At 41.3% G+C, this 24,889-nt stretch overlaps 1 protein-coding gene across 1 annotated transcript in view; it reads right to left on the bottom strand.

Moving 5' to 3' along the window:
* Positions 1-24,889, bottom strand: part of fer1l4 (fer-1 like family member 4) — a 477,640-nt gene that overhangs the window by 230,504 nt on the left and 222,247 nt on the right. Inside the window, 2 exon segments of the mRNA XM_073062298.1 lie at positions 512-632; positions 863-1,055. Of these exon segments, the coding sequence (XP_072918399.1) occupies positions 512-632; positions 863-1,055 (314 nt within the window).

Below are 24,889 nucleotides of genomic sequence, written 5' to 3'. Positions count from 1 at the left end.
CGTGGAATGCACTACCAGTGAAGGTGGTGGAGGCGGATGCAATAAGGTCTTTTAAGAGACTCTTGGATAGGTACATGGAGCTTAGAAAAATAGAGAGCTGTCTGGTAGGGAAATTCCAGGCAGCTTCTAGAGTAAGTTGCATGATTGGCACAACATTGTGGGCCAAAGGGCCTGTAATGTGCTGTAGATTTCTATTTTCCATGGAAGAGCTGCAGATTCTGAAATTCTAACTGTCCCTATCCAATATCCCCTGCTACTTCATTGCACACCTGGCTGCAAAGAGTGTTAAGGTTCTTTTCCCAACCTATGGATATTCCTTTCTCACTTGTTCAGTTCCATGTCCCAATGATGGCAAAAGGCTGGGAATGTTTCAGTTATGAATAGTGAAATGAATATCTGACAGTGTTCGTTGCCTCACTAATGTGCCTGATTTTACAAGGTGAATGTTCTCTATAACAATTGTCTTAAAAATTCAGAGGTGCTATAAAGTAAAATGTTTAAATGTACGTACCAGCCTCTCTGCTATCTTTGCAAGTACATTGGAGTTATACAAGCGCCAAGAATAGTCTTCCCAAGAACTCCAGATATACACACATGGTTTCTCATAGAGGTATGGAATACAACAATATGACCTGAAATGAAGGAAGCATAGGCAGATTAACAATTAAAACACATCAACTGTGAAAAAAAGGTTAGAAAAGGATTGATCCAGTTTCCTATTAAATTTAGCAAAAACCCCCATCTTTACTACATGGTAACAAGAAAGCCTAACCCTTCTCTTGACCATCAATGATACTGCTTTCTTTGATCTCAGTCTTTAAAAGGGTTGAACGGCAATGAATTGAACACTTCCCCATTGTACCTGTCAAACTCTGTGTTTTCAGCCTTTCTGGGCGGTGTAATTGAGTTATCTTTTGGAGATAAGCAAAGTTCATTATTTTCCAATTCATCTTCAGAATCTCTTGAATCCAGTAAAGATTTCTTCTCTTCAGTTTCTTCCACTTTCTCTTCTTTTTTCTTTTTTGCGACAACTTCTACCAATTTGCCACGGTTTCCTAAAAGTATATTTGCAATTAGTAGATTATGTCCAGACTATGACCAGGTGCTCCAAACTAACACAGTAAGATTACAAGGTTGCTTTTAACATTTCACAAATAAAAACTGTAAAATACACGGTGAAAAAATATTTGACTGGAAAAATAAAAGATGATATATTGTAATGCTAGTGGTTATTCTATGAAAGGTAATCAACCTAAAACAATGTTTCAATCCACAGATGTTGCCTGATGGGCTGAGGTTTCCAGAATTTTCTGATTTTATTTCCTGTTTCCAGAATATACAGTTTGTTTTATTTTTCAAGAACAAACTCCATTCAGACAGGGGCTTAGGGTTCATACTCTGGAAGACCATAAGACTATAAGATATAGGAGCAGAATTGGAAGGTAGGTGGAACACTTCCAAATGCAGTGAGTTGTTTCCCCTTGCGTGGGTTTTTTTTAAAAACAGTAGCCAGTATGTAGGCATGGGAAGCGTCAGACGCATCAGTGGCAGTGGAAGGCAAGCACAGCACCACCAAACACGGTGAGTTTCTTCTCCTTGCGTGGGGCTTTCTCTTATTTTTTAAGCCATAAAAGAGAGATAGGGTCTAGTGGAGTGGCCATTATTGGAGCGGCCAACTCCCAAGTGGGGGCTACAGTCAGAGTGGGAACTTAGAGGCTTTGATTTGAAGATGCTGAGGCCAAAGAAGCAGGTAAAAAGGATTAGTTTTTCCTTTCGCTATTGCTGATTTGGTCTTGGTTGCCCATTGTACAGTGCGGGCAGGATGGCACATACACAAGTGGAATACTCCTCCTGAGGATATGAGAATTCATGGAACCTGATAATTTCCCTGATGACTACACCTGAGGGAAGTGCAGCAAACTCCAGCTCCGGGAAGACTGCATTAAGGAGCTGGAGCAGGAGTTGGATGAACTAAGAATCATCCAGGAGGCAGAGCGATTGATAAATACAACTTTTGAGTAGGTGGTTACACCCAGAGTGCAGAATTTGGGGAGTAGATGGGTGTACACCGAGAGAGGTAAAGGGAGGAAGAAGTCAGTGCAGGTTCCCCCTGTGGCCATTCCCCTCAACAACAGGTATACCCCTTTGGATACCGCTGGGGGGGGGGGGGGGGGGGTGACCTATCTGGGCAAGGCGGCAGCAGCCAGACCAATAGCACTGTGTTCAGCTCTGAGCCCCAGAAGGGTAGGGCGAAGTCAGGTGGAGCAATAGTCATAGGGGACTCAATAGTTAGGGGTACAGGTAGGAGATTCTGTGGCAGCAAAAGAGGCACCAGGGTAGTGTGTTGCCTCCAAGATGCTGGGGTCCAGGATGTCTCTGAGCAGTTGCAGAATATTCTTGAAGGGGAGGGTGAGCAGCCAGAGGTCATGATACATATCGGTACCAATGACATAGGCAGGAGAGAGGTAGAGGTCTAGTGCAGTAAGTTTAGGTAGTTAGGAGGAGGCTGAAGAGCAGGACCCCCAAGGTGGTAATCTCTGGATCACTCATGGCACAACACGCTAATGAAGGTCAGAACAGGAATATAGTGCAGATGAATGAGTCACTGAAGAGACGGTGCAGGAGGCAGGGTTTCAAGTTCTTGGATCATTGGAAACTTTTGTGGAGAAGAGGTGATCTGTACAAGTGGGACGGGTTACACCTGAACTGGAGGGGAACCAATATGCTGGGAGGGAGATTTGCTAATGCTATTGGGGAGGATTTAAAGAGGGGTGGAAACTGAAGTAAAGAGGCAGAGGATGGGGCGGTTGGCGCACTAGTAGAGACAGCTTGTAGTGAGTTTGTGAGGAAGGGTAGGCAGATTATAGAGCAAAGATGCACTCAGCCTGATGACTTGAGATGTGTCTATTTTAATGCAAGGAATATCATAAACAAGGTGGATAAACTTAGAGCATGGATCAATTTGTGGAACTGTGACATTGTGGCCAGTATAGAGATTTGGATGTCTCAGGAGCAGGAATGGCTGCTGAGAATGCCAGGCCTTAGATGTTTTAAAAAGAAAATAGAGAGGGAGACAAAAAAGGTGGAAGAGTAGCACTGCTAATCAGGGATAGTATCACAGCTGCAGAAAAGGAGGAAGTCATGGAGGGATTGCCTACTGTTATTGTGGGTGGAAGTCAAAAAAAGGAAGGGGGCAATAACTCTACTGGGTGTTTTTATAGACCCTCCAATATTAACAGAGACATCGAGGAACAGATAGGAAGGAAGATTCTGGAATGGTGCAATAATAATAGGCTTGTTGTGATGGGAGATTTTAACTTTCCTAATATTGACTGGCATCTCCTTAGAGCAAAGGGTTCAGATTAGGTGGAGTTTGTTAGGTGTGTTCAGGAAGGTTTTCTGATACAATATGTAGATAAACCAACTAGAGGAGAGGCTGTACTTGATCTGGTGTTGGGAAATGAACCTGGCTGGGTGTCAGATTTCTCAGTGGGAGAACATTTTGGAGGTAGCGATCACAACTCTTATCTCTTTCACCACAGCGTTGGTGAGGGATAGGAGCAGGCAATTTGGGAAAACATTTAATTGAGGTAGGGGGAAATATGATGTTATCAGGCAAAAACTTGGGAATATAAATTGAGAGCAGATGTTCTCAGGAAAACGCTCAGTAGAAATGTGGCAAATGTTCAGGGAACATTGGCATGGCATTCTGCATAGGTATGTTCCATTGAGGCAGGGAAAGGATGGTAGAGTAAAAGAACCATGGTGTACAAAGGATGTAGAAAACTTAGTTAAGAAAAGTCTACGTAAATTTCAAGAAACTGGGTACTGTTAGAGCTCTAGAAAATTACAAGGTTGCCAGGAAGAAGCTTAAAATTAAAAATAGGAAAGCTAGAAGGGGCCATGAGAAGGCCTTGGTGAACAGGATTAAGGCAAACCCCAAGGCATTCTACAAGTACGTAAAGAGCAAGAGGATGAGCCATGTGAGAATAGGACCAATCAGATGTAACAGTGGAAAAGTGTGTATGGAACTAGAGGAGATAGTGGAGGTGCTTAATGAATACTTTGCTTCAGTTTTCACCAGGGAAAAGGACCTTGGTAATTATGGAGTCAACTTACAGCAGTCTGAAATGCTTGAGCATATAAACATTAAGAAATAGGATGTGCTGGACCTTTTGAAAAGAATTAAGTTAGATAAGTTACTGGTTCTTACGAGATTTGCTCTGGGTGTCAGATGTGGGAATCCTGGGAATCTTTCAGTCTCCCAGATGGCCACATCTGCGCCAGGTGCACCAAGATGCAGCTCCAGAGAGACCATGTTAGGGATCTGGAGCTGTGGCTTGATGACCTACAGCTCATTAAGGAAAGTGAGCAAGAGATAGAAAGGAGCTACAAGGACTTAGTCACCCCGAGGCTGCAGAAATTAGATAAGTGGGTGACAGTCAATGAAGGGGGAGGGAAGAGCTCAGATAGTAGAGAGCACCCCTGTGGCCCTCCCCCTCAGTAATCGTTATCTCATTTTGGAGGCTGTTGAGCGGGGTGACCTGACAGAGGACGACCACGGCGAATGGGTCTCCAGCACTGAGCCTGGTTCCGTGGTGCAGAAGGAAGAGAAAAAGATGAGGAATGCGGTAGTCATAGGGGATTCCATAGTGAGGGGAACAGACAGGAGGTTCTGTCAACCTGATATAGATACCCTCAAGGTGTGTTGCCTCCCAGCTGTAAGGGTACAGGATGTCTCAGATTGGGTGCAGAGTATTCTGAAGGGAGAGGGTGAACAGCCAGAAGTCTTGGTACAAGTTGGTACCAAAGACATAGGTAGAAAAACAGAGGAGGTCCTGAAGAGAGAATTCAGAGAGTTGGGTAGGAAGCTGAAAGGCAGGACCTCCAGGGTAGTAATCTCAGGATTGCTGCCTGTGCCACATTTTAGCAAGCACAAGAATAGCATGATTAGGCCTATTAATGCGTGGCTGAGAGACTGGTGTAGGGGGAAGGGCTTTGGGTTCCTAGATCACTGGGGCCTCTTCTGGGGGAGGTTCAACCTGTACAAAAAGGACGGGTTACACCTGAACCCAAAAGGGTCCAATATCCTAACAAGCAGGTTAAATAAAGCTGTTTGGGAGGGTTAAAACTATTTTGGCAAAGGGATGGGAACCAGAGTGATAGGGCTGAGGAAGGGGAAAACAGAAATAAATCAAAGATAGTGTGCAACGGAGATGATAGAAAGGAGAGGCAGGTGATGAGGCTTAATCAAAGCCAGTGGCATGAGTTACAGGGCATAGAGACGTGGTGCAGTTAAAACAGAAAACAACAAATACTGGACTGAAGTGTTATATCTGAATGCAAAGAGCATAAGAAATAAAACGAATGATCTTGAAATTTAGCTACAGATTGGCAAGTATGACATTGTGGCCATCTCTGAAACTTGGATAAAGGATAAATCTCCTGGACCTGATGGAATGCACCCTTGGGTTCTGAAGGAAGTAGCTGGAGAGATTGCAGAGGCATTAACAATGATCTTTCAAGAATTGATAGATTCTGGCATTGTACTGGATAACCGGAAAATTCCAAATATTCCTCTGCTGTTTAAGAAGGGTGGGAGGCAGCAGAAAGGAAACTGTAGACCTGTTAGCCTGACATCAGTGGTTAGAAAGTTGTTGGAATTGATAGTTAGGTATGAGATTACGGTGTACCTGGAGACACATGACAAAGATAGGCGAAAGCCAGCATGGCTTCCTGAAAGGAAAACCTTGCCTGCCTAATCTACTGCAATTTTTTGAGGAAATTACAGCAGGGTCGATAAAGGAGATGCAGTGGATGTGGTGTAGTTGGATTTTCAGAAGGCCTTTAACAAGGTGCTGCACAGGAGGCTGCTGAGCAAGATAAGAGCCCATGGAATTACAGGGAAGTTACTAGCATGGATGGACCATTGGTTGATTGGCAGAAAGCAGAGAGTGGGAATAAAGGGATCCTATTCTGGCTGGCTGCCGGTTATCAGTGGAGTTCCATAGGGATCGGTGTTGAGACCGCTGCTTTTTATGATGTATGTCACTATGAGATTAATGGATTTGTGGCTAAATTTGCCTATGATACAAAAATAGGTGGAGGAGTGGGCAGTGTTGAGGAAACAGAGAGCCTTCAGAGAGATTTAGATAGTTTAGGGGAATGGGCAAAGAAGTGGCAAATGAAATACAATGTTGGAAAGTGTATGGTCATGCTCTTTGGTTGAAGAAATAAACAGGCAAACTATCATTTAGAAGGAGAGAGAGTTCAAAACACAGAGATGCAAAGGGACTTGGGAGTCCTTGTGCAGAATACCCTAAATGTTAACCTCCAGGTTGAGTCGGTGGTGAAGAAGGCAAATGCGATGTTGGCATTCATTTCTAAAGGTATAGAATATAAGAGCAGGGATGTGATGTTGAGGCTCTATAAGGCACTCATGATACCACACTTGGAGTATTGTGTACAGTTTTGGGCTCCCTATTTTAGAAAGGATATACTGACATTGGAAAGGGTTCAGAGAAGATTCACAAGAATGATTCCAGGAATGAAAGGGCTGTATTTCCTTGAGTTCAGGAGAATGAGGGGGGATATCATAGAAACATTCCAAATGTTAAAACACCTGTACAGATTAGATATGGCAAAGTTATTTCTCATGGTAGGGGAGTCTAGGACTAGAGGGCATGACTTCAGGATTGAAGGACGTCCATTTAGAACAGAGATGTGGAGAAATTACTTTAGTCAGAGGGTGGTAAATCTGTGGAATTTGTTGCCACAAGCGGCTCTGGAGGTCAATTCTTTGGGTTCATTTAAGGCAGAGATAGATGGGTTCTTGATTAGCCAGGGCATCAAATGGTATGGGGAGAAGGCAGGGGAGTGGGGATGACTGGAATAATTGGATCAGCCATAATTGAATGGTGGAGCAGACTCGGTGGGCCAAATGGCCTACTTCTGCTCCTATATCTTATGGTGTTATGGTTTTATGATATACCCCAGATTACATGGGAAGCGAGGGAGGAGATTACTGAACCTCTGATGATGATCTTTGCATCATCAATAGGGACAGGAGAAGTACCGGAGGATTGTTCAAGAAAGAGAGTAGAGGTATCTCAGGCATTTATAGACCAGTGAGTCTTACTTCAGTGGTGGGAAAGTTGTTAGCGAAGATCCTGAGAGGCAGGATTTATGAGCATTTGGAGAGACATAATCTGATTAGGGATAGTCAGCATGGCTTTGTCAAGGGCAGCTCATGCCTTACGAGCCTGATTGAATTATTTGAAGATGTAACAAAACACATTGATTCAGGTAGAACAGTGGATTTAGCGTATATGGATTTCAGTAAGGCATTTGATAAGGTTTCCCAAGCGAGGCTCATTTAGAAAATAAGGAGTCATGGGATCCAAGGAAACATTGCTTTGTGGATCCAGAATTGGCTTGCCCACAGAAGGCAAAGAGAGGTTGCAGATGGTTCATATTCTGAATGGAGGACGGTGACCAGTGGTCTTCCGCAGGGATCTGTTCTGGGACCCCTCATTTTTGAAATTTTGCTAAATGACCTGGATGATGAAATAGAAGAGTGGGTTGTAAGATTGCTGATGGCACAAGGGTTGGGGGTGTTGTGGATAGTCTAGAGAGTTGTCAGAGGCTACAGCTGGACATCGATAGGATGCAGAACTGGGCTGAGAAATGGCAGATGGAGTTCAACCCAGGTAAGTGTAAAGTGATTTCATTTCGTTAGGTCCAATTTGGAGACAGAATATAATATTAATGGTAAGACTCTTGCCAGTGTGGAGGATCAGAGGGATCTTGGGGTCCGTGTCCATTGGACACTCAAAGCTGCTGCACAGGTTGACAGTGTTGTTAAGAAGGCGTGTGGTGTGTTGGCCTTCATTAACCGTGGTCTTGTGTTCAAGATCCGTGAGGTAATGTTACAACTATATAAGGCCTCATCAGACCCCACTTGGAGAACTGTGTGCAGTTCAGGTTACCTCACTACAGGAAGGATGTGGATGCTGTAGAGAGAGGGCAGAGTAGGGGGATCCAGAAAGCAAGGCAGGAGCAGAGTAAACTGTGTAATCTCCAGACAGAGTTGCAGCAACTCCTCCTTCTGCAGTCGAAAAGGGTAGATGTGAGGGAGGAATTACAAGAGGTGAAGGTTCGGCAAGCCCAGCACTTCGCCACCAAATCCTCTAAGATCATCTTCCAATCAAGGGTCCAAACTGTGGAACAGGGCAAGACGTGTTTGTGTTTCTTCTTCCAGAAGGTGCCCTGGGGGAGCTCTGTGACCCACAACCTTAAGGAAGAGGACGGCTCAGTTGCGTCCTTGCAGACAGACATACTGAGGCTCTGCAGGTCCTTTTCTGCTGGTCTGTACGGAGAAAAGGCCACAGACACCACAGCCTCCCGCAACTTCCTGTTGTCTATCTCGCAGGTCTTACATGATGGCAAGCGGTAACGTATGGACCAGCCTCCGACCCTGGATAAGCTGACAGGCTCCATCTGTTCATCTGAGTCGAGTAAGACTCCCAGAAGCGATGGCTTACCGGTTGAGTGGTATTTGGCTCTATGAAACCGCATGGGCCCTGACCTGCTGGAAGTGTACAATGTTATGCTTCTGGCGGGCAGCATGTCAGAATCCATGAGGAAGGGCATCATCACCCTCATCTACAAGCAGAAGGGGGAAATGGGATGATATTAAGATTTGGAGGCCAATATCACTCCTGACTGTGAACTACAAGATCCTGTCCAAGGCTACCACCATCAGGGTCAAGTCTGCTCTGGGACAGGTGATCCACCCGGACCAAACCAGTGCTGTATCAGGCAGGAGGATCTCGGACAGCCTCGCACTGCTGAGGGACACCATCACCTACGTGCAGGACAGGGGGAGTGGACACTAGACTGGTCAGCTTGGCCCAGGTGAAAGCCTTTGACAGTGGATTTAGTGTAAATGGATTTCAGCAAGGCATTTGATAAAGTTTCCCGTACAAGGCTCCTTCAGAAAGTAAGGAGATATGGGATCCAAGGAGACCTTGCTTTGTGAATCCAGAATTGGTTTGCCCACAGAAGGCATAGGGTGGTTGTAGATGGTTCATATTCTGCATGGAGGTCGGTGACCAGTGGAGTGCCTCAGGGATCTGTTCTGGGTCCTCTCCTCTTTGTGAGTTTTATAAATGACCTGGATGAGGAAGTGGAGGGATGGGTTAGTAAATTTGCTGATGACATTAAGTTTGGGGGTGTTGTGGATAGTCTGAAGTGTTGTCAGAGGTTATAGAGGGATATCAATAGGATGCAGAACTGGGCTGAGAAGTAGCAGATGGAGTTCACCTCCCATAAGTGTGAAGTGCTTCACTTTGGTAGGTCAAATTTGAAGTCAGAATGCAATATTAATGGTAAGACTCTCAGGAGTGTGGAAGATCAGACAGATCTTGAGGACTTAAAGCTGCTGCACAGGTTGACAGTATTGTTAAAAAGGCGTATGGTGTGTTGGCATTCATCAATCATGGGACAGATTTCAAGAGCCATGAGATAATGTTATGGCTATATAAGACCTTAGTTAGTCCCCATTTGAAGTACTGTGTTCAGTTCTGGTCACCTCACTACAGAAAGGATGTGGATACTATAGAGAGAGTGCAGAGGAGATTTACAAGGATGTTCCCTGGATTGGAGAACATGCCTTATGAAAATAGGTTGGGTGAACTCCTCCCCTTCTTACTCCATCCCTGACATATTTAGTTGTTTGCCTGTTCTCTATCTCCCTCTGGTGCTCCCCCCCACCTTTCTTTCTCCTGAGGCCTCCCGTCCCATGATCCTTTCCCTTCTCCAGCTCTGTATCACTTTCGCCAATCACCTTTCCAGCTCTTGGCTTCATCCCACCCCCTCCGGTCTTCTCCTATCATTTCGCATTTCCCCCTCCCCCCACTACTTTCAAATCTCTTACTATCTTTCCTTTCGGTTAGTCCTGACGAAGGGTCTCGGCCCGAAACGCCGACAGCGCTTCTCCCTATAGGTGCTGCCTGGCCTGCTGTGTTCCACCAGCATTTTGTGTGTGTTGTTGTTTGAATTTCCAGCATCTGCAGATTTCCTCGTGTTTGGGTGAACTTGGCCTTTTCTCCTGGGAGCGATGGAGGATGAGTGGTGACCTGATAGAAGCATTGATCATGTGGATAGCCAGAGGCTTTTTCCCAGGGCTGAAATGGCTAACGTGAGGGGGCAAAGTTTTAAGTAGTTTGAAGTAGGTACGGAAGGGATGTCAGAGGTATGTTTTTCACACAGAGAGTGGTGGCACATGGAATACACTGCCAACAATGCTTAGGTACATGGAGCTTAGTAAAATAGAGGACTCTGTGGTAGGGAAATGCTAAGTAGTTTTTAGAGTAGGTTACTTAGTCAGCACAACATTTTGGGCCAAAGGACCTGTAATGTGTTGTAGATTTTCTATGTTCTATAATAGTGTAAGAATAGTAATAATAATAGTGTACCATTGTGCAATAAAGGGGCCCAAAACTGCTCACACTCTAAGTGAAGGCTCACTAATGCTTTATAAAGTCTCACCATTGCATCCTTGCTTTTATATTCTAGTCCTCTTGAAATGAAAGCTAACAGTGCATTTGCTTTCCTGACCACATATTCATCCTGCAAATTAACCTTTAGGGAATCCTGCACAAGGACTCCCAAATCCCTTTGCACCTCAGATTTTTGTATTTTCTCTCCATTTAGAAAATAGTCAATCCTTCCATTTCTTCTACCAAAGTTCATGAACATACACTTCCTGACACTGTGTTCCATCTGCCACTTCTTTGCCCATTCCCCTAATACAAGTCCTTCTGTAGCCTCCTTATTTTCTCAAAACGACCTGCCCCCTCCACCTATCTTCGTATCATCTGCAAACTTTCCAACAAAGCCATCAATTCCATCATGCAAATCATTGACATAAAACATAAAAAGAAGCACTCCCAACACAGACCCTTGTGGAACACCATGTATCACTGGCAACCAACCAGAAAAGGCTTCCTTATTCCCACTCTTTGCCTCCTCCCAATCAGCCACTGTTTATCTATGCTGGAATCTTTCCTGTAATGCCATGGGCTCATAGCTTGTTAAACAGCCTCATTTGTGTCACCTTGTCAAAAGCCAAGTACACAATATCAACCAATTGTCTATCCTGCTTGCTATTTCTTCAAAGAATTCTTACAGATTTGTTAGGCAGTATTTTCCTTGGGGAACCCATTCTGACTACAGTCTATTTTACCATGTCCCACCAATTATTGTACCCGGTAACCACATCCTTAATAATCGACTCCAACATCTTCCCAACTACTGAGGTCAGACTAACTGGCCTATAATTTCCTTTATTCTGTCTTTCACCGTTCTTGAAGAATGGAGTGACATTTGCAGTTTTCCATTCTTCCAGAACCTTTACAGAATCTAGTGATTCTTGAAAGATCATTACTAATGCCCCCACAATCTCTTCAGCAACCTCCTTCAGAACACTGGGTGTACACCATCTGGTCCAGGTGACTTACCTACCTTCAGACCTTCAGTTTTCCAAGAACCTTCTCTCTAGTAATGGTACTATCACACACTTCATGACCCCTGACACCTGGAACTTCCACCATACTGCTAGTGTCTTCCGCAGTGAAGACTGATGCAAAATACTTCTTCAGTTTATCTGCCATTTTGTTATCCCCCATTACTACCTCTACAGTATTGTTTTCCAGCGGTCTGATACCACTCTTGCCTCCTTTTTACACTTTTATGTATCTGAAGAAACTTTTGGTATCTTCTTTAATGTTATTGGCTAGCTTACTTTCATATTCCATTTTTATCTTCTTAATTTTTTTTGTAGTCTACTGTTGGTATTTAAAAGTTTCCCAGACCCCTTACTTCCCACTATTTTTTGGTCTATTATATGCCCTCTTTTTGGCTTTGACTTCCATTGTTACCCATGATTGTGTCATCTTGCCTCTAGAATACTTCTTCCTCTTTGGGATGTATATATTCTGTGCCTTCTGAATTGCTTCCAGAAATTCCAGCCATTATTGTTCTGTCTTCATCCCTGCTAGCTTTTCCAATCAATTCTGGTCAAATTTCAGGGCGAATTCGATCATATTATGATCACTTCCCCTAAGGGTTCTTTTACCTTAAGCTCTCTAATCAATTCTGGCTCATTGCACAATCTCCAATCTAGAATACCTGATCCCCTGGTGTGCTCAACCACAAGCTGCTCTAAAAATAACCTCATTCTAGAAATTTCCCCCTCTTGGAATCTAGCAGCATCCTTCGGTCCTCCATCCACCCTTTTCAATTTTTTTTTGCCTTTTATGTTGCAACTCATCCTGTTGACTGCAATTTTGCCCCATCATCAGCCTCCCTTTGCTAGGCGTCTCACTACACATTGACTCTGTTTATAAACCAACTACCTCATTTTCAGCACTATCACTCTGGTTCCCATCTCCCTGTCAAATTAGTTTAAATCCATCCAAACAACTCTAGCCACCTGTCCACAAGGATATTGGACTCCCTCAGGTTCAGGTGTAACCTTTCCCTTCTGTACAGGTCATACCTTCTCCAGAAGAGATCCCAGTGATCCATGAATCTGAACCCCTCCCCCTGCTCTATAGGCGTACTCTGCACTGGCTGTGCATTTCCCCTCCTTCTCCTGACAGTCACCCAGTTACCTGTCCCCTGCAAGCGAGGAGTACATACCTCCTGTCAATCACCTCCTCATTGTCCCATATAAATCAAAGGTCATCAAACTGCAGCCCAGTTCCTAAACCCGCTCTCTCAGGAGCTGCAGTTCGGGGCACGTGATGCCAATGTCCTCATTCGGGAAACTGGAGGTCTGCCAGACTTCCAACATCCAACACACAGTACAGTACACTGCCCCTGGGGCTATTCTCACTATCAGATACACTAATAGATGTGGAGTGAACAAATAAGAACAGAGAGAGAGAGTAACTTACAAGACAATCTATCTCACCCAAACCTGATGTTCCTTCAGCCTGACAAGCCAAAGCTACTCTAAAGACTGGCACACTCCAATAATGGCCGCTCTGCTGGCACTTCAAGTACTCTTTGACATTTTCTAATGAATCCATCTTTTTTATAACCATATAACAATTACAGCACAGAAACAGGCCATCTCAGCCCTTCTAGTCCGTGCTGAACGCTTACTCTCACCTCGTCCCACTGGCCCGCACTCAGCCCATAACCCTCCATTCCTTTCCTGTCCATATACCTAGCCAATTTATTTTTTTTTAATGACAAAATTGAACCTGCCTCTACCACTTCTACTGGAAGCTCGTTCCACGCAGCTGCCACTCTGAGTAAAGAAGTTCCCCCTCGTGTTACCCCTAAATTTTTACCCCTTATCTCTCAACTCATGTCCTCTTGTTTGAATCTCCCCTACTCTCAATGGAAAAAGCCTATCCATGTCAACTCTATCTATCCCCCTCATAATTTTAATTACCTCTATCAAGTCCCCCCTCAACCTTCTATGCTCCAAAGAATAAAGACCTAACTTGTTCAACCTTTCTCTGTAACTTAGGTGCTGAAACCCAGGTAACATTCTAGTAAATCTCCTCTGTACTCTCTCTATTTTGTTGACATCTTTCCTATAATTCAGTGACCAGAACTATACACAATACTCCAAGTTTGGCCTCACCAATGCCTTCTACAATTTTAACATTATATCTCAACTCCTATACTCAATGCTCTGATTTATAAAGGCCAGCATACCAAAAGCTTTCTTCACCACCCTATCCACATGAGATTCCACCTTCAGGGAACTATTCACCATTATTCCTAGATCACTCTGTTCTACTACATTCCTCAATGCCCTACCATTTACCATGTATGTCCTATTTTGATTATTCCTACCAAAATGTAGCACCTCACACTTATCAGCATTAAACTCCATCTGCCGTCTTTCAGCCCACTCTTCTAACTGGCCTAAATCTCTCTGCAAGCTTTGAAAACCTACTTCATTATTATCCACAATGCCATCTATCTTAGTATCATCTGCATACTTACTAATCCAAGTTACCACCCCATCATCACACCACTAGTCACCAGCCTCCAACCTGACAAACAGTTATCCACCACTACTCTCTGGCATCTCCCATCCAGCCACTGTTGAATCCATTTTACTACTTCAATATTAATACCTAACGATTGAACCTTCTTAACTAATCTTACATGTGGAACCTTGTCAAAGGCCTTACTGAAGTCCATATAGACAACATCCACTGCTTTACCCTTGTCAATTTTCCTAGTAACCTCTTCAAAAAATTCAATAAGATTTGTCAAACATGACCTTCCATGCACAAACAGTCTTGTGATTTGTTGCTCCTCAAATCAGTAAAACTGCTGTGAACCTCTACCTTCAAAATCTCGATCGACGCCCTGATTAAAAAGTGGCTGTTTCCACACACCCCCCAGTGTGTGCATGGTCCAACTCAGACTCCAGATACTAATCATCAGGTAACAATGAATTTTGAAACACCTGTTCGTGACCTAATCAATATCAATAGCAACAGGTGTGCAATCCCTACATTACCACCAGGACAGCCCTGGATAATGGCATAGAGCATTGTAAAATAGATACGAGACAGGTTTGAATGATGGTCTGTGGAACAGAACGTTATAAAATGGATACTAGACAGGTGAAGGACGGTCTGTGCAACAGAGCATTATAAAATGGATACCCAACTCTGCCTCCTGCTTGTGGACATGTAAGACACAGTTTCTTTCTGTCCACCTTTAGGCTCTCCCTTTTCTGACTTAAACTCCAAAATTTCAACTTTATTCAGTCGGATCCTGCAGAGCGACAGTTATAATTATGTCCAACCTTAGAAGCTCTAAAAAGAATCCTGAAGCCGGTAACAGTAAGCTTAAGAAAGCTGAGGAGACTTCAGAGGAGCCACCCTGGGTAAATAGATTAGAGTCTCAGATCAGCTATATCATTGCTGAATTAACTCAACTAAAAGAAAGATTTCTCCCTTTCGAGGAAAAAAATTGACTCTTTGAGCCTTGATCTTAAAGAGGTTAGTTGAAGTGCGGCTGATATTTCTTCTCATTTGGAAGAGGCTCAACAACAGATCGTGGATCTGGAGGCTCGCTCTCGTCTGAACAATATTCGAATAAAAGAGAAATCAGAATCCGCCGACACACTGGATTATTTTGCTAAAATGTTTCAATTTTTATTTCCGGAGGCTTGCCTACAACCCCCAGAGATTGAAATGGTTCATAGAATCGGCTCCTTACAATCCTTGGGTCAAGGTACAGACCGGCATGTGGTTGTGCGCTTTCATCGTTTCAGAGACAAAGACCGCATTATTAAGCTTGCTAGATAACAAAGGTTGTTTCAATTTCAAAGCTCTGAAACTCGCTTCTTCAATGATTTTCCACGTGAAATTGTGCAGAATCATTCTGGATTCGCTGCTGTTATGCGTATGGCTTATCAAAGACAGTTGTATCCATCTCTTCAATACCCAGCTAAATTAAGGCTATTCGTCAAAAATTCTGGAGTTCGTACTTTGGTGACCCAGCTGAAGCACTACATTTTATTAATTCTCTCCCTGACGAGTCTGAAGCCTGAAGTTAGAATGATTTACAACTGTTTGATTGTCTCATGACGTAAGGAGTGATGAAATCAGAAGATTTGATGACTATAGAAAGTTTTTACCTTAAAGCGTACTTTTAGCTTTGAAATAGTCTCAAAAGTCACAGCAAGGGAACTGTCAAAAGACTGTAGATAACTTTGAACTATTTAGAATTTTTTTTCTGTTTGCAGCATTTAAATGAATTAATTGCTTTTTTACTTCGTATGCTTTTATTAAGAACAAGTAATTTTCTGGGTTTCTTTACGCTTTAAAGATAGATTTGATATTTTAAAGATGGCAATTGTTTTTCTTCTGAGCAAATATTTCAAGAATTTTTTTGGATATGCTTTTTTACCTTATCTAATATTATGAAGGCTATTTTCAAAACAAGTCATATCAAATAACTGTTCTCTTTAGCTCAGTTTTAATGAACTGTATATCGACTGTAATGAGTTCTATATCCAGAAGAGGAAGATAGAGATTACTTTTTTCATTTTTATCTTTTATTCAGGCAAGTGGAGTTTATAATTGCTTTTTATGCATTCTTTGGGTCTTGTGTCGATTGATATCGATTTACTTCTGGGTTTTGTAGTCTGGGTGGGTTTTTTCCTTTTTTCTTTTCTTATTTTTTATCCCCATTATGGAATTCCGGAGTGTACGCAAATTATTATTATTGTTGTTTATCTCCGCCATTTTTGACTACTTTATCCTGACACGCATCTAACTACTTTTTTTAGATATAAACTCTCATGATGAATGTTTTAAGTTGGAATGTTTGTGGTTGGAATCATCCTATTAAGCACAAGAAAACATTTAAAGTTATTAACCGATTCCAACCTGATATAATCTTTGCACAAGAGACGCATATCAGGTTATGTGATAAAAATCGTTTTTTACATTTTGGAAGTATTCTCAGTTTCATGCAAATTCTGCCTAAAATTAGAGGTGTTTCTATTTTTATTGATTCCAATATTCCTTTTAACCAGGAGGATACTATAGCTGATATTAATGGTAGATTTTTGATTCTTAAGCACAACAGGAAAATGGTTTTGGTTAATATACATGGACCAAATGTTGATGATCTCTCATTTTTTAAAGCTGTTTTTGCTCTACTACCTGATCTAAATGAATATATGTTATTAATGGGTGGTGATTTTAATACGTTTAAATCCTTTAATGGATAAATCATCATCCAAACATTATCTCCCTAATCATTCTGCATCACTTATTAATTCCTTTTTAATGGATTATGGCTTAATTGAAATTTGGAGACATATGGATCCTTGTGATAGAGAATATTCCTTCTTTTCACATGTTCATAATAACTATTTTATAGTCGACCCTCGACTTCTATTTAATGCTCAGAAATGTGAATATGATGCAATTGCTATCTCTGATCACGCTCCTTTAAACCTAATATTTGAACTGAAAGATGTTGCTTCTACAAGACCACTTTGGTGTTTCCCAGAACATTTGTTACAAAGTTCAGAATTTGTTGAGTTTATTGAAACTCAGAGCTTTTTTCTCTTTAATAATACCAGAAACGTTTCAAAGTTAGTGATTTGAAGCGACCCTTTGGACGAAGGGTCTCGGCCCGAATCGTCAACAGCGCTTCTCCCTATAGATGCTGCCTGGCCTGCTGTGTTCCACCAGCATTTTGTGTGTGTTGTTTAAAGCTAATGTAGTTCCTTTAATGGACTTTATGAAACAATTATTTTCTAGATGAAACCCACTTACACTTTCTTTAATGGGTCATATCCATGCCGTGAAAATGATGATTTTACCCAGATTTTTATATATTTTTTCAAAATATACCTATCTTTTTAACTAAAATTTTTTTAAATCAAATTGACTATTATTTCATTCTTTATTTGGAACAATAAAAGACCAAGAATTAATAAATATCATTTACAAAAATCTAAAAGAGATGGTGGACCTGCACTTCCTAATTTAAGATTGTATTATTGGGCAGTTAATATTCGACAGTTATGTTTTTTGCTATATTGGCTCGACAAGAGCCAAAAACCAGCTTGGATTGATTTGGAATTAAAAGCTATCATACAATTTCATTTAACCTAATTATTAGGAACTCCATTACCTTTACAACTCTCTAAAATTCAAAATTTATATCGTTACTCTGTTATTAAACAGTCCTTATGGATTTGGTTTCAGTTTCGCAATTTTTAAAATTTTAAACAATTTAAATTGTCTAGCTCTTTATATTGAATTTTTTTATTTAAACCTTCAGTAACTGATCCTATTTTTCTATTATGGAGAAATAAGGGGATCTGTATTTTTGCAGATTTATTTTGTGATGGTTGATTGATGACTTTTGAAGAGTTAATTAGCAAATATTCTCTTTCTCATACACATTTTTTGCAATATTTTCAGGTTAGACATTTTTTATAAAAATTACTTATCTAAGTTTCCATATATGCAAGAATCTGATTTGTTGGATACTATTTGGAATATGAATCCTTTAGTAAGAGGTTCCATTGGTAGAATTTATAATTTATTTTTACTACAAAAAGATAACCTCTTACTAAAGATTAAACAAAATTGGGAGAGAGAACTTAATATGATCTTTGTTAACGAAGATTGGTTGCGAGTTCTGAAAATGGTCAATTCTTCTTCGATGTGTGCCAATCACTGTTTAATTCAATTTGAAAATTGTTCAGCATTATATAACAAAGGAGAGACTATCTAAAATATTTCCTAATATAGACAGTTACTGCGATAGGTGTAAAACTGAAGTAGCCACTTTGTCTCATATGTTCTGGTAATCTCCTTCATTAAAATCTTTTGGAAATCTTTATTTTCTACAATTTCTAAAGCTCTGAAAATTAACTTACAACCTAATACATTAACTGATCTATTTGGAATAGTTCGGCATCATATTCAGAGTACTTCATCTTCAGACCAACGTGTAATTGCATTTGTTACATTGTTGGCAAGAAGGGCTATTTCATTGAAATCGAAAGATACCTCTGTCCCTACATTAATTCAATGGTTTTCTCAAGTAATGTCATGTCTTAGTTTGGAAAAAATCAGAAGTAGAACATTTGAACATCAATTTGATTTTGAGAGAGGATGATGCTCTTTTGCGAAATATTATCTTTTAATTTGAATTAATTAATAAGGTTTTCACCAATTTTATGTCAACATTAATTGGTGGTTGATGATTATTTTTCTTTATATATATATATAAATATATAGATGATGGTAAGTCGTATTGCTCTGGGAGTTGACTCCTAATGGGATTTTTTTCATTTTTCTTTTTCTTTCTCTTGTAGTTAGTGGGGTTTCTTTTTCTTAGTAAGTTGGGGTTCTCTTTTCTCCTTTTCCTTAAAAAAAGTGTTTTTTTCGTAATCATATATTATCCTTTTTTGAAAAGTTTTTTCTTCAGCTTTATTAATTATATATATATATATCAACCTGTTGAAGTTTTGTATCATTTTATAGCTGTAGAAGATTATGTATCAATAAAAAGATTCTAAAACTGAAAATAAAATGGATACCAGACAGCTGAAGGACAGTCTCAGGACAGAACATTATAAAATGGATACGAGACAGGTGAAGGACGGTCTGTAGAACAGAGCATTATAAAATGGATACCCGACAGGTGAACGACGGTCTGTGGAGCAGAGCATTATAAAATGGATACGAGACAGGTGAAGGACAGACTGTGGATAGAACATTATAAAATGGATATGAGACAGGTGAAGGACGGTCTGTGAAATCGAACATTATAAAATGGATACGAGACAGGTGAAGGACCGTCTGTGGAATAAAACATTATAAAATGGATACGAGACAGGTGAAGGACGGTCTGTGGAATAGAACATTATAAAATGGATAACCGACAGGTGAAGGACAGACTGTGGAATAGAACATTATAAAATGGATACGAGACAGGTGAAGGATGGTCTGTGGAATCGAACATTATAAAATGGATACGAGACAGGTGAAGGACGGTCTGTGGAATCAAACATTATAAAATGGATACGAGACAGGTGAAGGACGGTCTGTGGAATCAAACATTATAAAATGGATACGAGACAGGTGAAGGACGGTCTGTAGAATCAAACATTATAATATGGACATGAGACAGGTGAAGGACGGTCTGTGGAATCAAACATTATAAAATGGATACGAGACAGGTGAAGGACGGTCTGTGGAATAGAAGATTATAAAATGGATACGAGACAGGTGAAGGACGGTCTGTGGAATCAAACATTATAAAATGGATACGAGACAGGTGAAGGAAGGTCTGTGGAGCAGAACATTATGAAATGCATACCCGACAGGTGAAGGACAGACTGTGGAAAAGAACATTATAAAATGGATACGAGACATGTGAAGGACGGTCTGTGGAATAGAACATTATAAAATGGATACGAGACAGGTGAAGGACGGTCTGTGGAGCAGAACATTATGAAATGCATAACCGACAGGTGAAGGACAGACTGTGGAATAGAACATTATAAAATGGATACGAGACAGGTGAAGGACGGTCTGTGGAATCGAACATTATAAAATGGATACGAGACAGGTGAAGGACGGTCTGTGGAGCAGAACATTATGAAATGGATACGAGACAGGTGAAGGACGGTCTGTGGAGCAGAAAATTATGAAATGCATACCCGACAGGTGAAGGACAGACTGTGGAAAAGAACATTATAAAATGGATACGAGACATGTGAAGGACGGTCTGTGGAATAGAACATTATAAAATGGATACGAGACAGGTGAAGGACGGTCTGTGGAGCAGAACATTATGAAATGCATAACCGACAGGTGAAGGACTGACTGTGGAATAGAACATTATAAAATGGATACGAGACAGGTGAAGGACGGTCTGTGGAATCGAACATTATAAAATGGATACGAGACAGGTGAAGGACGGTCTGTGGAGCAGAACATTATGAAATGCATAACAGACAGGTGAAGGACAGACTGTGGAATAGAACATTATAAAATGGATACGAGACAGGTGAAGGACGGTCTGTGGAATAGAACATTATAAAATGGATACGAGACAGGTGAAGGACGGTCTGTGGAATAGAACATTATAAAATGGATACGAGACAGGTGAAGGACGGTCTGTGGAATCGAACATTATAAAATGGATACGAGACAGGTGAAGGACGGTCTGTGGAATAGAACATTATAAAATGGATACGAGACAGGTGAAGGACGGTCTGTGGAATCAAACATTATAAAATGGATACGAGACAGGTGAAGGACGGTCTGTGGAATAGAACATTATAAAATGGATACGAGACAGGTGAAGGACGGTCTGTGGAATAGAACATTATAAAATGGATACGAGACAGGTGAAGGACGGTCTGTGGAATCGAACATTATGAAATGGATAACCGACAGGTGAAGGACAGACTGTGGAATAGAACATTATAAAATGGATACGAGACAGGTGAAGGACGGTCTGTGGAGCAGAACATTTTGAAATGCATACCCGACAGGTGAAGGACAGACTGTGGAAAAGAACATTATAAAATGGATACGAGACAGGTGAAGCACGGTCTGTGGAATAGAACATTATAAAATGGATACGAGACAGGTGAAGGACGGTCTGTGGAGCAGAACATTATGAAATGCATAACCGACAGGTGAAGGACAGACTGTGGAATAGAACATTATAAAATGGATACAAGACAGGTGAAGGACAGTCTGTGGAGCAGAACATTATGAAATGGATAACCGACAGGTGAAGGACAGACTGTGGAATAGAACATTATAAAATGGATACGAGACAGGTGAAGGACGGTCTGTGGAATAGAACATTATAAAATGGATACGAGACAGGTGAAGGACGGTCTGTGGAGCAGAACATTATGAAATGCATAACCGACAGGTGAAGGACAGACTGTGGAATAGAACATTATAAAATGGATACGAGACAGGTGAAGGACGGTCTGTGGAATTGAACATTATAAAATGGATACGAGACAGGTGAAGGACGGTCTGTGGAGCAGAACATTATGAAATGCATAACTGACAGGTGAAGAACAGACAGTGGAATAGAACATTATAAAATGGATACGAGACAGGTGAAGGACGGTCTGTGGAATCGAACATTATAAAATGGATAACCGACAGGTGAAGGACAGACTGTGGAATAGAACATTATAAAATGGATAACCGACAGGTGAAGGACAGACTGTGGAATAGAACATTATAAAATGGATACGAGACAGGTGAAGGACGGTCTGTGGAATCGAACATTATAAAATGGATCCGAGACAGGTGAAGGACGGTCTGTGGAATCAAACATTATAAAATGGATACGAGACAGGTGAAGGACGGTCTGTGGAATCAAACATTATAAAATGGATACGAGACAGGTGAAGGACGGTCTGTGGAGCAGAACATTATGAAATGCATAACTGACAGGTGAAGAACAGACTGTGGAATAGAACATTATAAAATGGATACGAGACAGGTGAAGGACGGTCTGTGGAATCGAACATTATAAAATGGATACGAGACAGGTGAAGGACGGTCTGTGGAATAGAACATTATAAAATGGATACGAGACAGGTGAAGGATGGTCTGTGGAAATGAACATTATAAAATGGATACGAGACAGGTGAAGGACGGTCTGTGGAAATGAACATTATAAAATGGATACGAGACAGGTGAAGGACGGTCTGTGGAATAGAACATTATAAAATGGATACAAGACAGGTGAAGGACGGTCTGTGTAGCAGAACATCTTGAAATGCATACCCGACAGGTGAAGGACAGACTGTGGAAAAGAACATTATAAAATGGATACGAGACAGGTGAAGCACGGTCTGTGGAATAGAACATTATAAAATGGATACGAGACAGGTGAAGGACGGTCTGTGGAGCAGAACATTATGAAATGCATAACCGACAGGTGAAGGACAGACTGTGGAATAGAACATTATAAAATGGATACAAGACAGGTGAAGGACAGTCTGTGGAGCAGAACATTATGAAATGGATAACCGACAGGTGAAGGACAGACTGTGGAATAGAACATTATAAAATGGATACGAGACAGGTGAAGGACGGTCTGTGGAGCAGAACATTATGAAATGCATACCCAACAGGTGAAGGACAGACTGTGGAAAAGAACATTATAAAATGGATACAAGACAGGTGAAGGACGGTCTGTGGAATAGAACATTATAAAATGGATACGAGACAGGTGAAGGACGGTCTGTGGAGCAGAACATTATGAAATGCATAACCGACAGGTGAAGGACAGACTGTGGAATAGAACATTATAAAATGGATACGAGACAGGTGAAGGACGGTCTGTGGAATTGAACATTATAAAATGGATACGAGACAGGTGAAGGACGGTCTGTGGAGCAGAACATTATGAAATGCATAACTGACAGGTGAAGAACAGACTGTGGAATAGAACATTATAAAATGGATACGAGACAGGTGAAGGACAGTCTGTGGAATCGAACATTATAAAATGGATAACCGACAGGTGAAGGACAGACTGTGGAATAGAACATTATAAAATGGATAACCGACAGGTGAAGGACAGACTGTGGAATAGAACATTATAAAATGGATACGAGACAGGTGAAGGACGGTCTGTGGAATCGAACATTATAAAATGGATACGAGACAGGTGAAGGACGGTCTGTGGAATCAAACTTTATAAAATGGATACGAGACAGGTGAAGGACGGTCTGTGGAATCAAACATTATAAAATGGATACGAGACAGGTGAAGGACGGAATGTGGAATCAAACATTATAAAATGGATACGAGACAGGTGAAGGACGGTCTGTGGAATTGAACATTATAAAATGGATACGAGACAGGTGAAGGACGGTCTGTGGAGCAGAACATTATGAAATGCATAACTGACAGGTGAAGAACAGACTGTGGAATAGAACATTATAAAATGGATACGAGACAGGTGAAGGACGGTCTGTGGAATCGAACATTATAAAATGGATACGAGACAGGTGAAGGACGGTCTGTGGAATAGAACATTATAAAATGGATACGAGACAGGTGAAGGACGGTCTGTGGAAATGAACATTATAAAATGGATACGAGACAGGTGAAGGACGGTCTGTGGAAATGAACATTATAAAATGGATACGAGACAAGTGAAGGACGGTCTGTGGAATAGAACATTATAAAATGGATACAAGACAGGTGAAGGACGGTCTGTGGAGCTGAACATTATGAAATGGATAACCGACAGGTGAAGGACAGACTGTGGAATAGAACATTATAAAATGGATACGAGACAGGTGAAGGACGGTCTGTGGAGCAGAACATTATGAAATGCATACCCGACAGGTGAAGGACAGACTGTGGAAAAGAACATTATAAAATGGATACGAGACAGGTGAAGGACGGTCTGTGGAATAGAACATTATAAAATGGATACGAGACAGGTGAAGGACGGTCTGTGGAGCAGAACATTATGAAATGCATAACCGACAGGTGAAGGACAGACTGTGGAATAGAACATTATAAAATGGATACGAGACAGGTGAAGGACGGTCTGTGGAATTGAACATTATAAAATGGATACGAGACAGGTGAAGGACGGTCTGTGGAGCAGAACATTATGAAATGCATAACTGACAGGTGAAGAACAGACTGTGGAATAGAACATTATAAAATGGATACGAGACAGGTGAAGGACGGTCTGTGGAATCGAACATTATAAAATGGATAACCGACAGGTGAAGGACAGACTGTGGAATAGAACATTATAAAATGGATAACCGACAGGTGAAGGACAGACTGTGGAATAGAACATTATAAAATGGATACCAGACAGGTGAAGGACGGTCTGTGGAATCGACCATTATAAAATGGATACGAGACAGGTGAAGGATGGTCTGTGGAATAGAACATTATAAAATGGATACGAGACAGGTGAAGGACGGTCTGTGGAGCAGAACATTATGAAATGCATACCCGACAGGTGAAGGACAGACTGTGGAAAAGAACATTATAAAATGGATACAAGACAGGTGAAGGACGGTCTGTGGAATAGAACATTATAAAATGGATACGAGACAGGTGAAGGACGGTCTGTGGAGCAGAACATTATGAAATGCATAACCGACAGGTGAAGGACAGACTGTGGAATAGAACATTATAAAATGGATACGAGACAGGTGAAGGACGGTCTGTGGAATTGAACATTATAAAATGGATACGAGACAGGTGAAGGACGGTCTGTGGAGCAGAACATTATGAAATGCATAATTGACAGGTGAAGAACAGACTGTGGAATAGAACATTAT

This window comes from Hemitrygon akajei, chromosome 11 (assembly GCF_048418815.1).
Source record: "Hemitrygon akajei chromosome 11, sHemAka1.3, whole genome shotgun sequence".
Lineage (NCBI taxonomy): Eukaryota > Metazoa > Chordata > Chondrichthyes > Myliobatiformes > Dasyatidae > Hemitrygon > Hemitrygon akajei.
The sequence above is the reverse complement of the archived record's forward strand: the minus strand, read 5'-3'. Positions and strand labels throughout refer to the sequence as shown.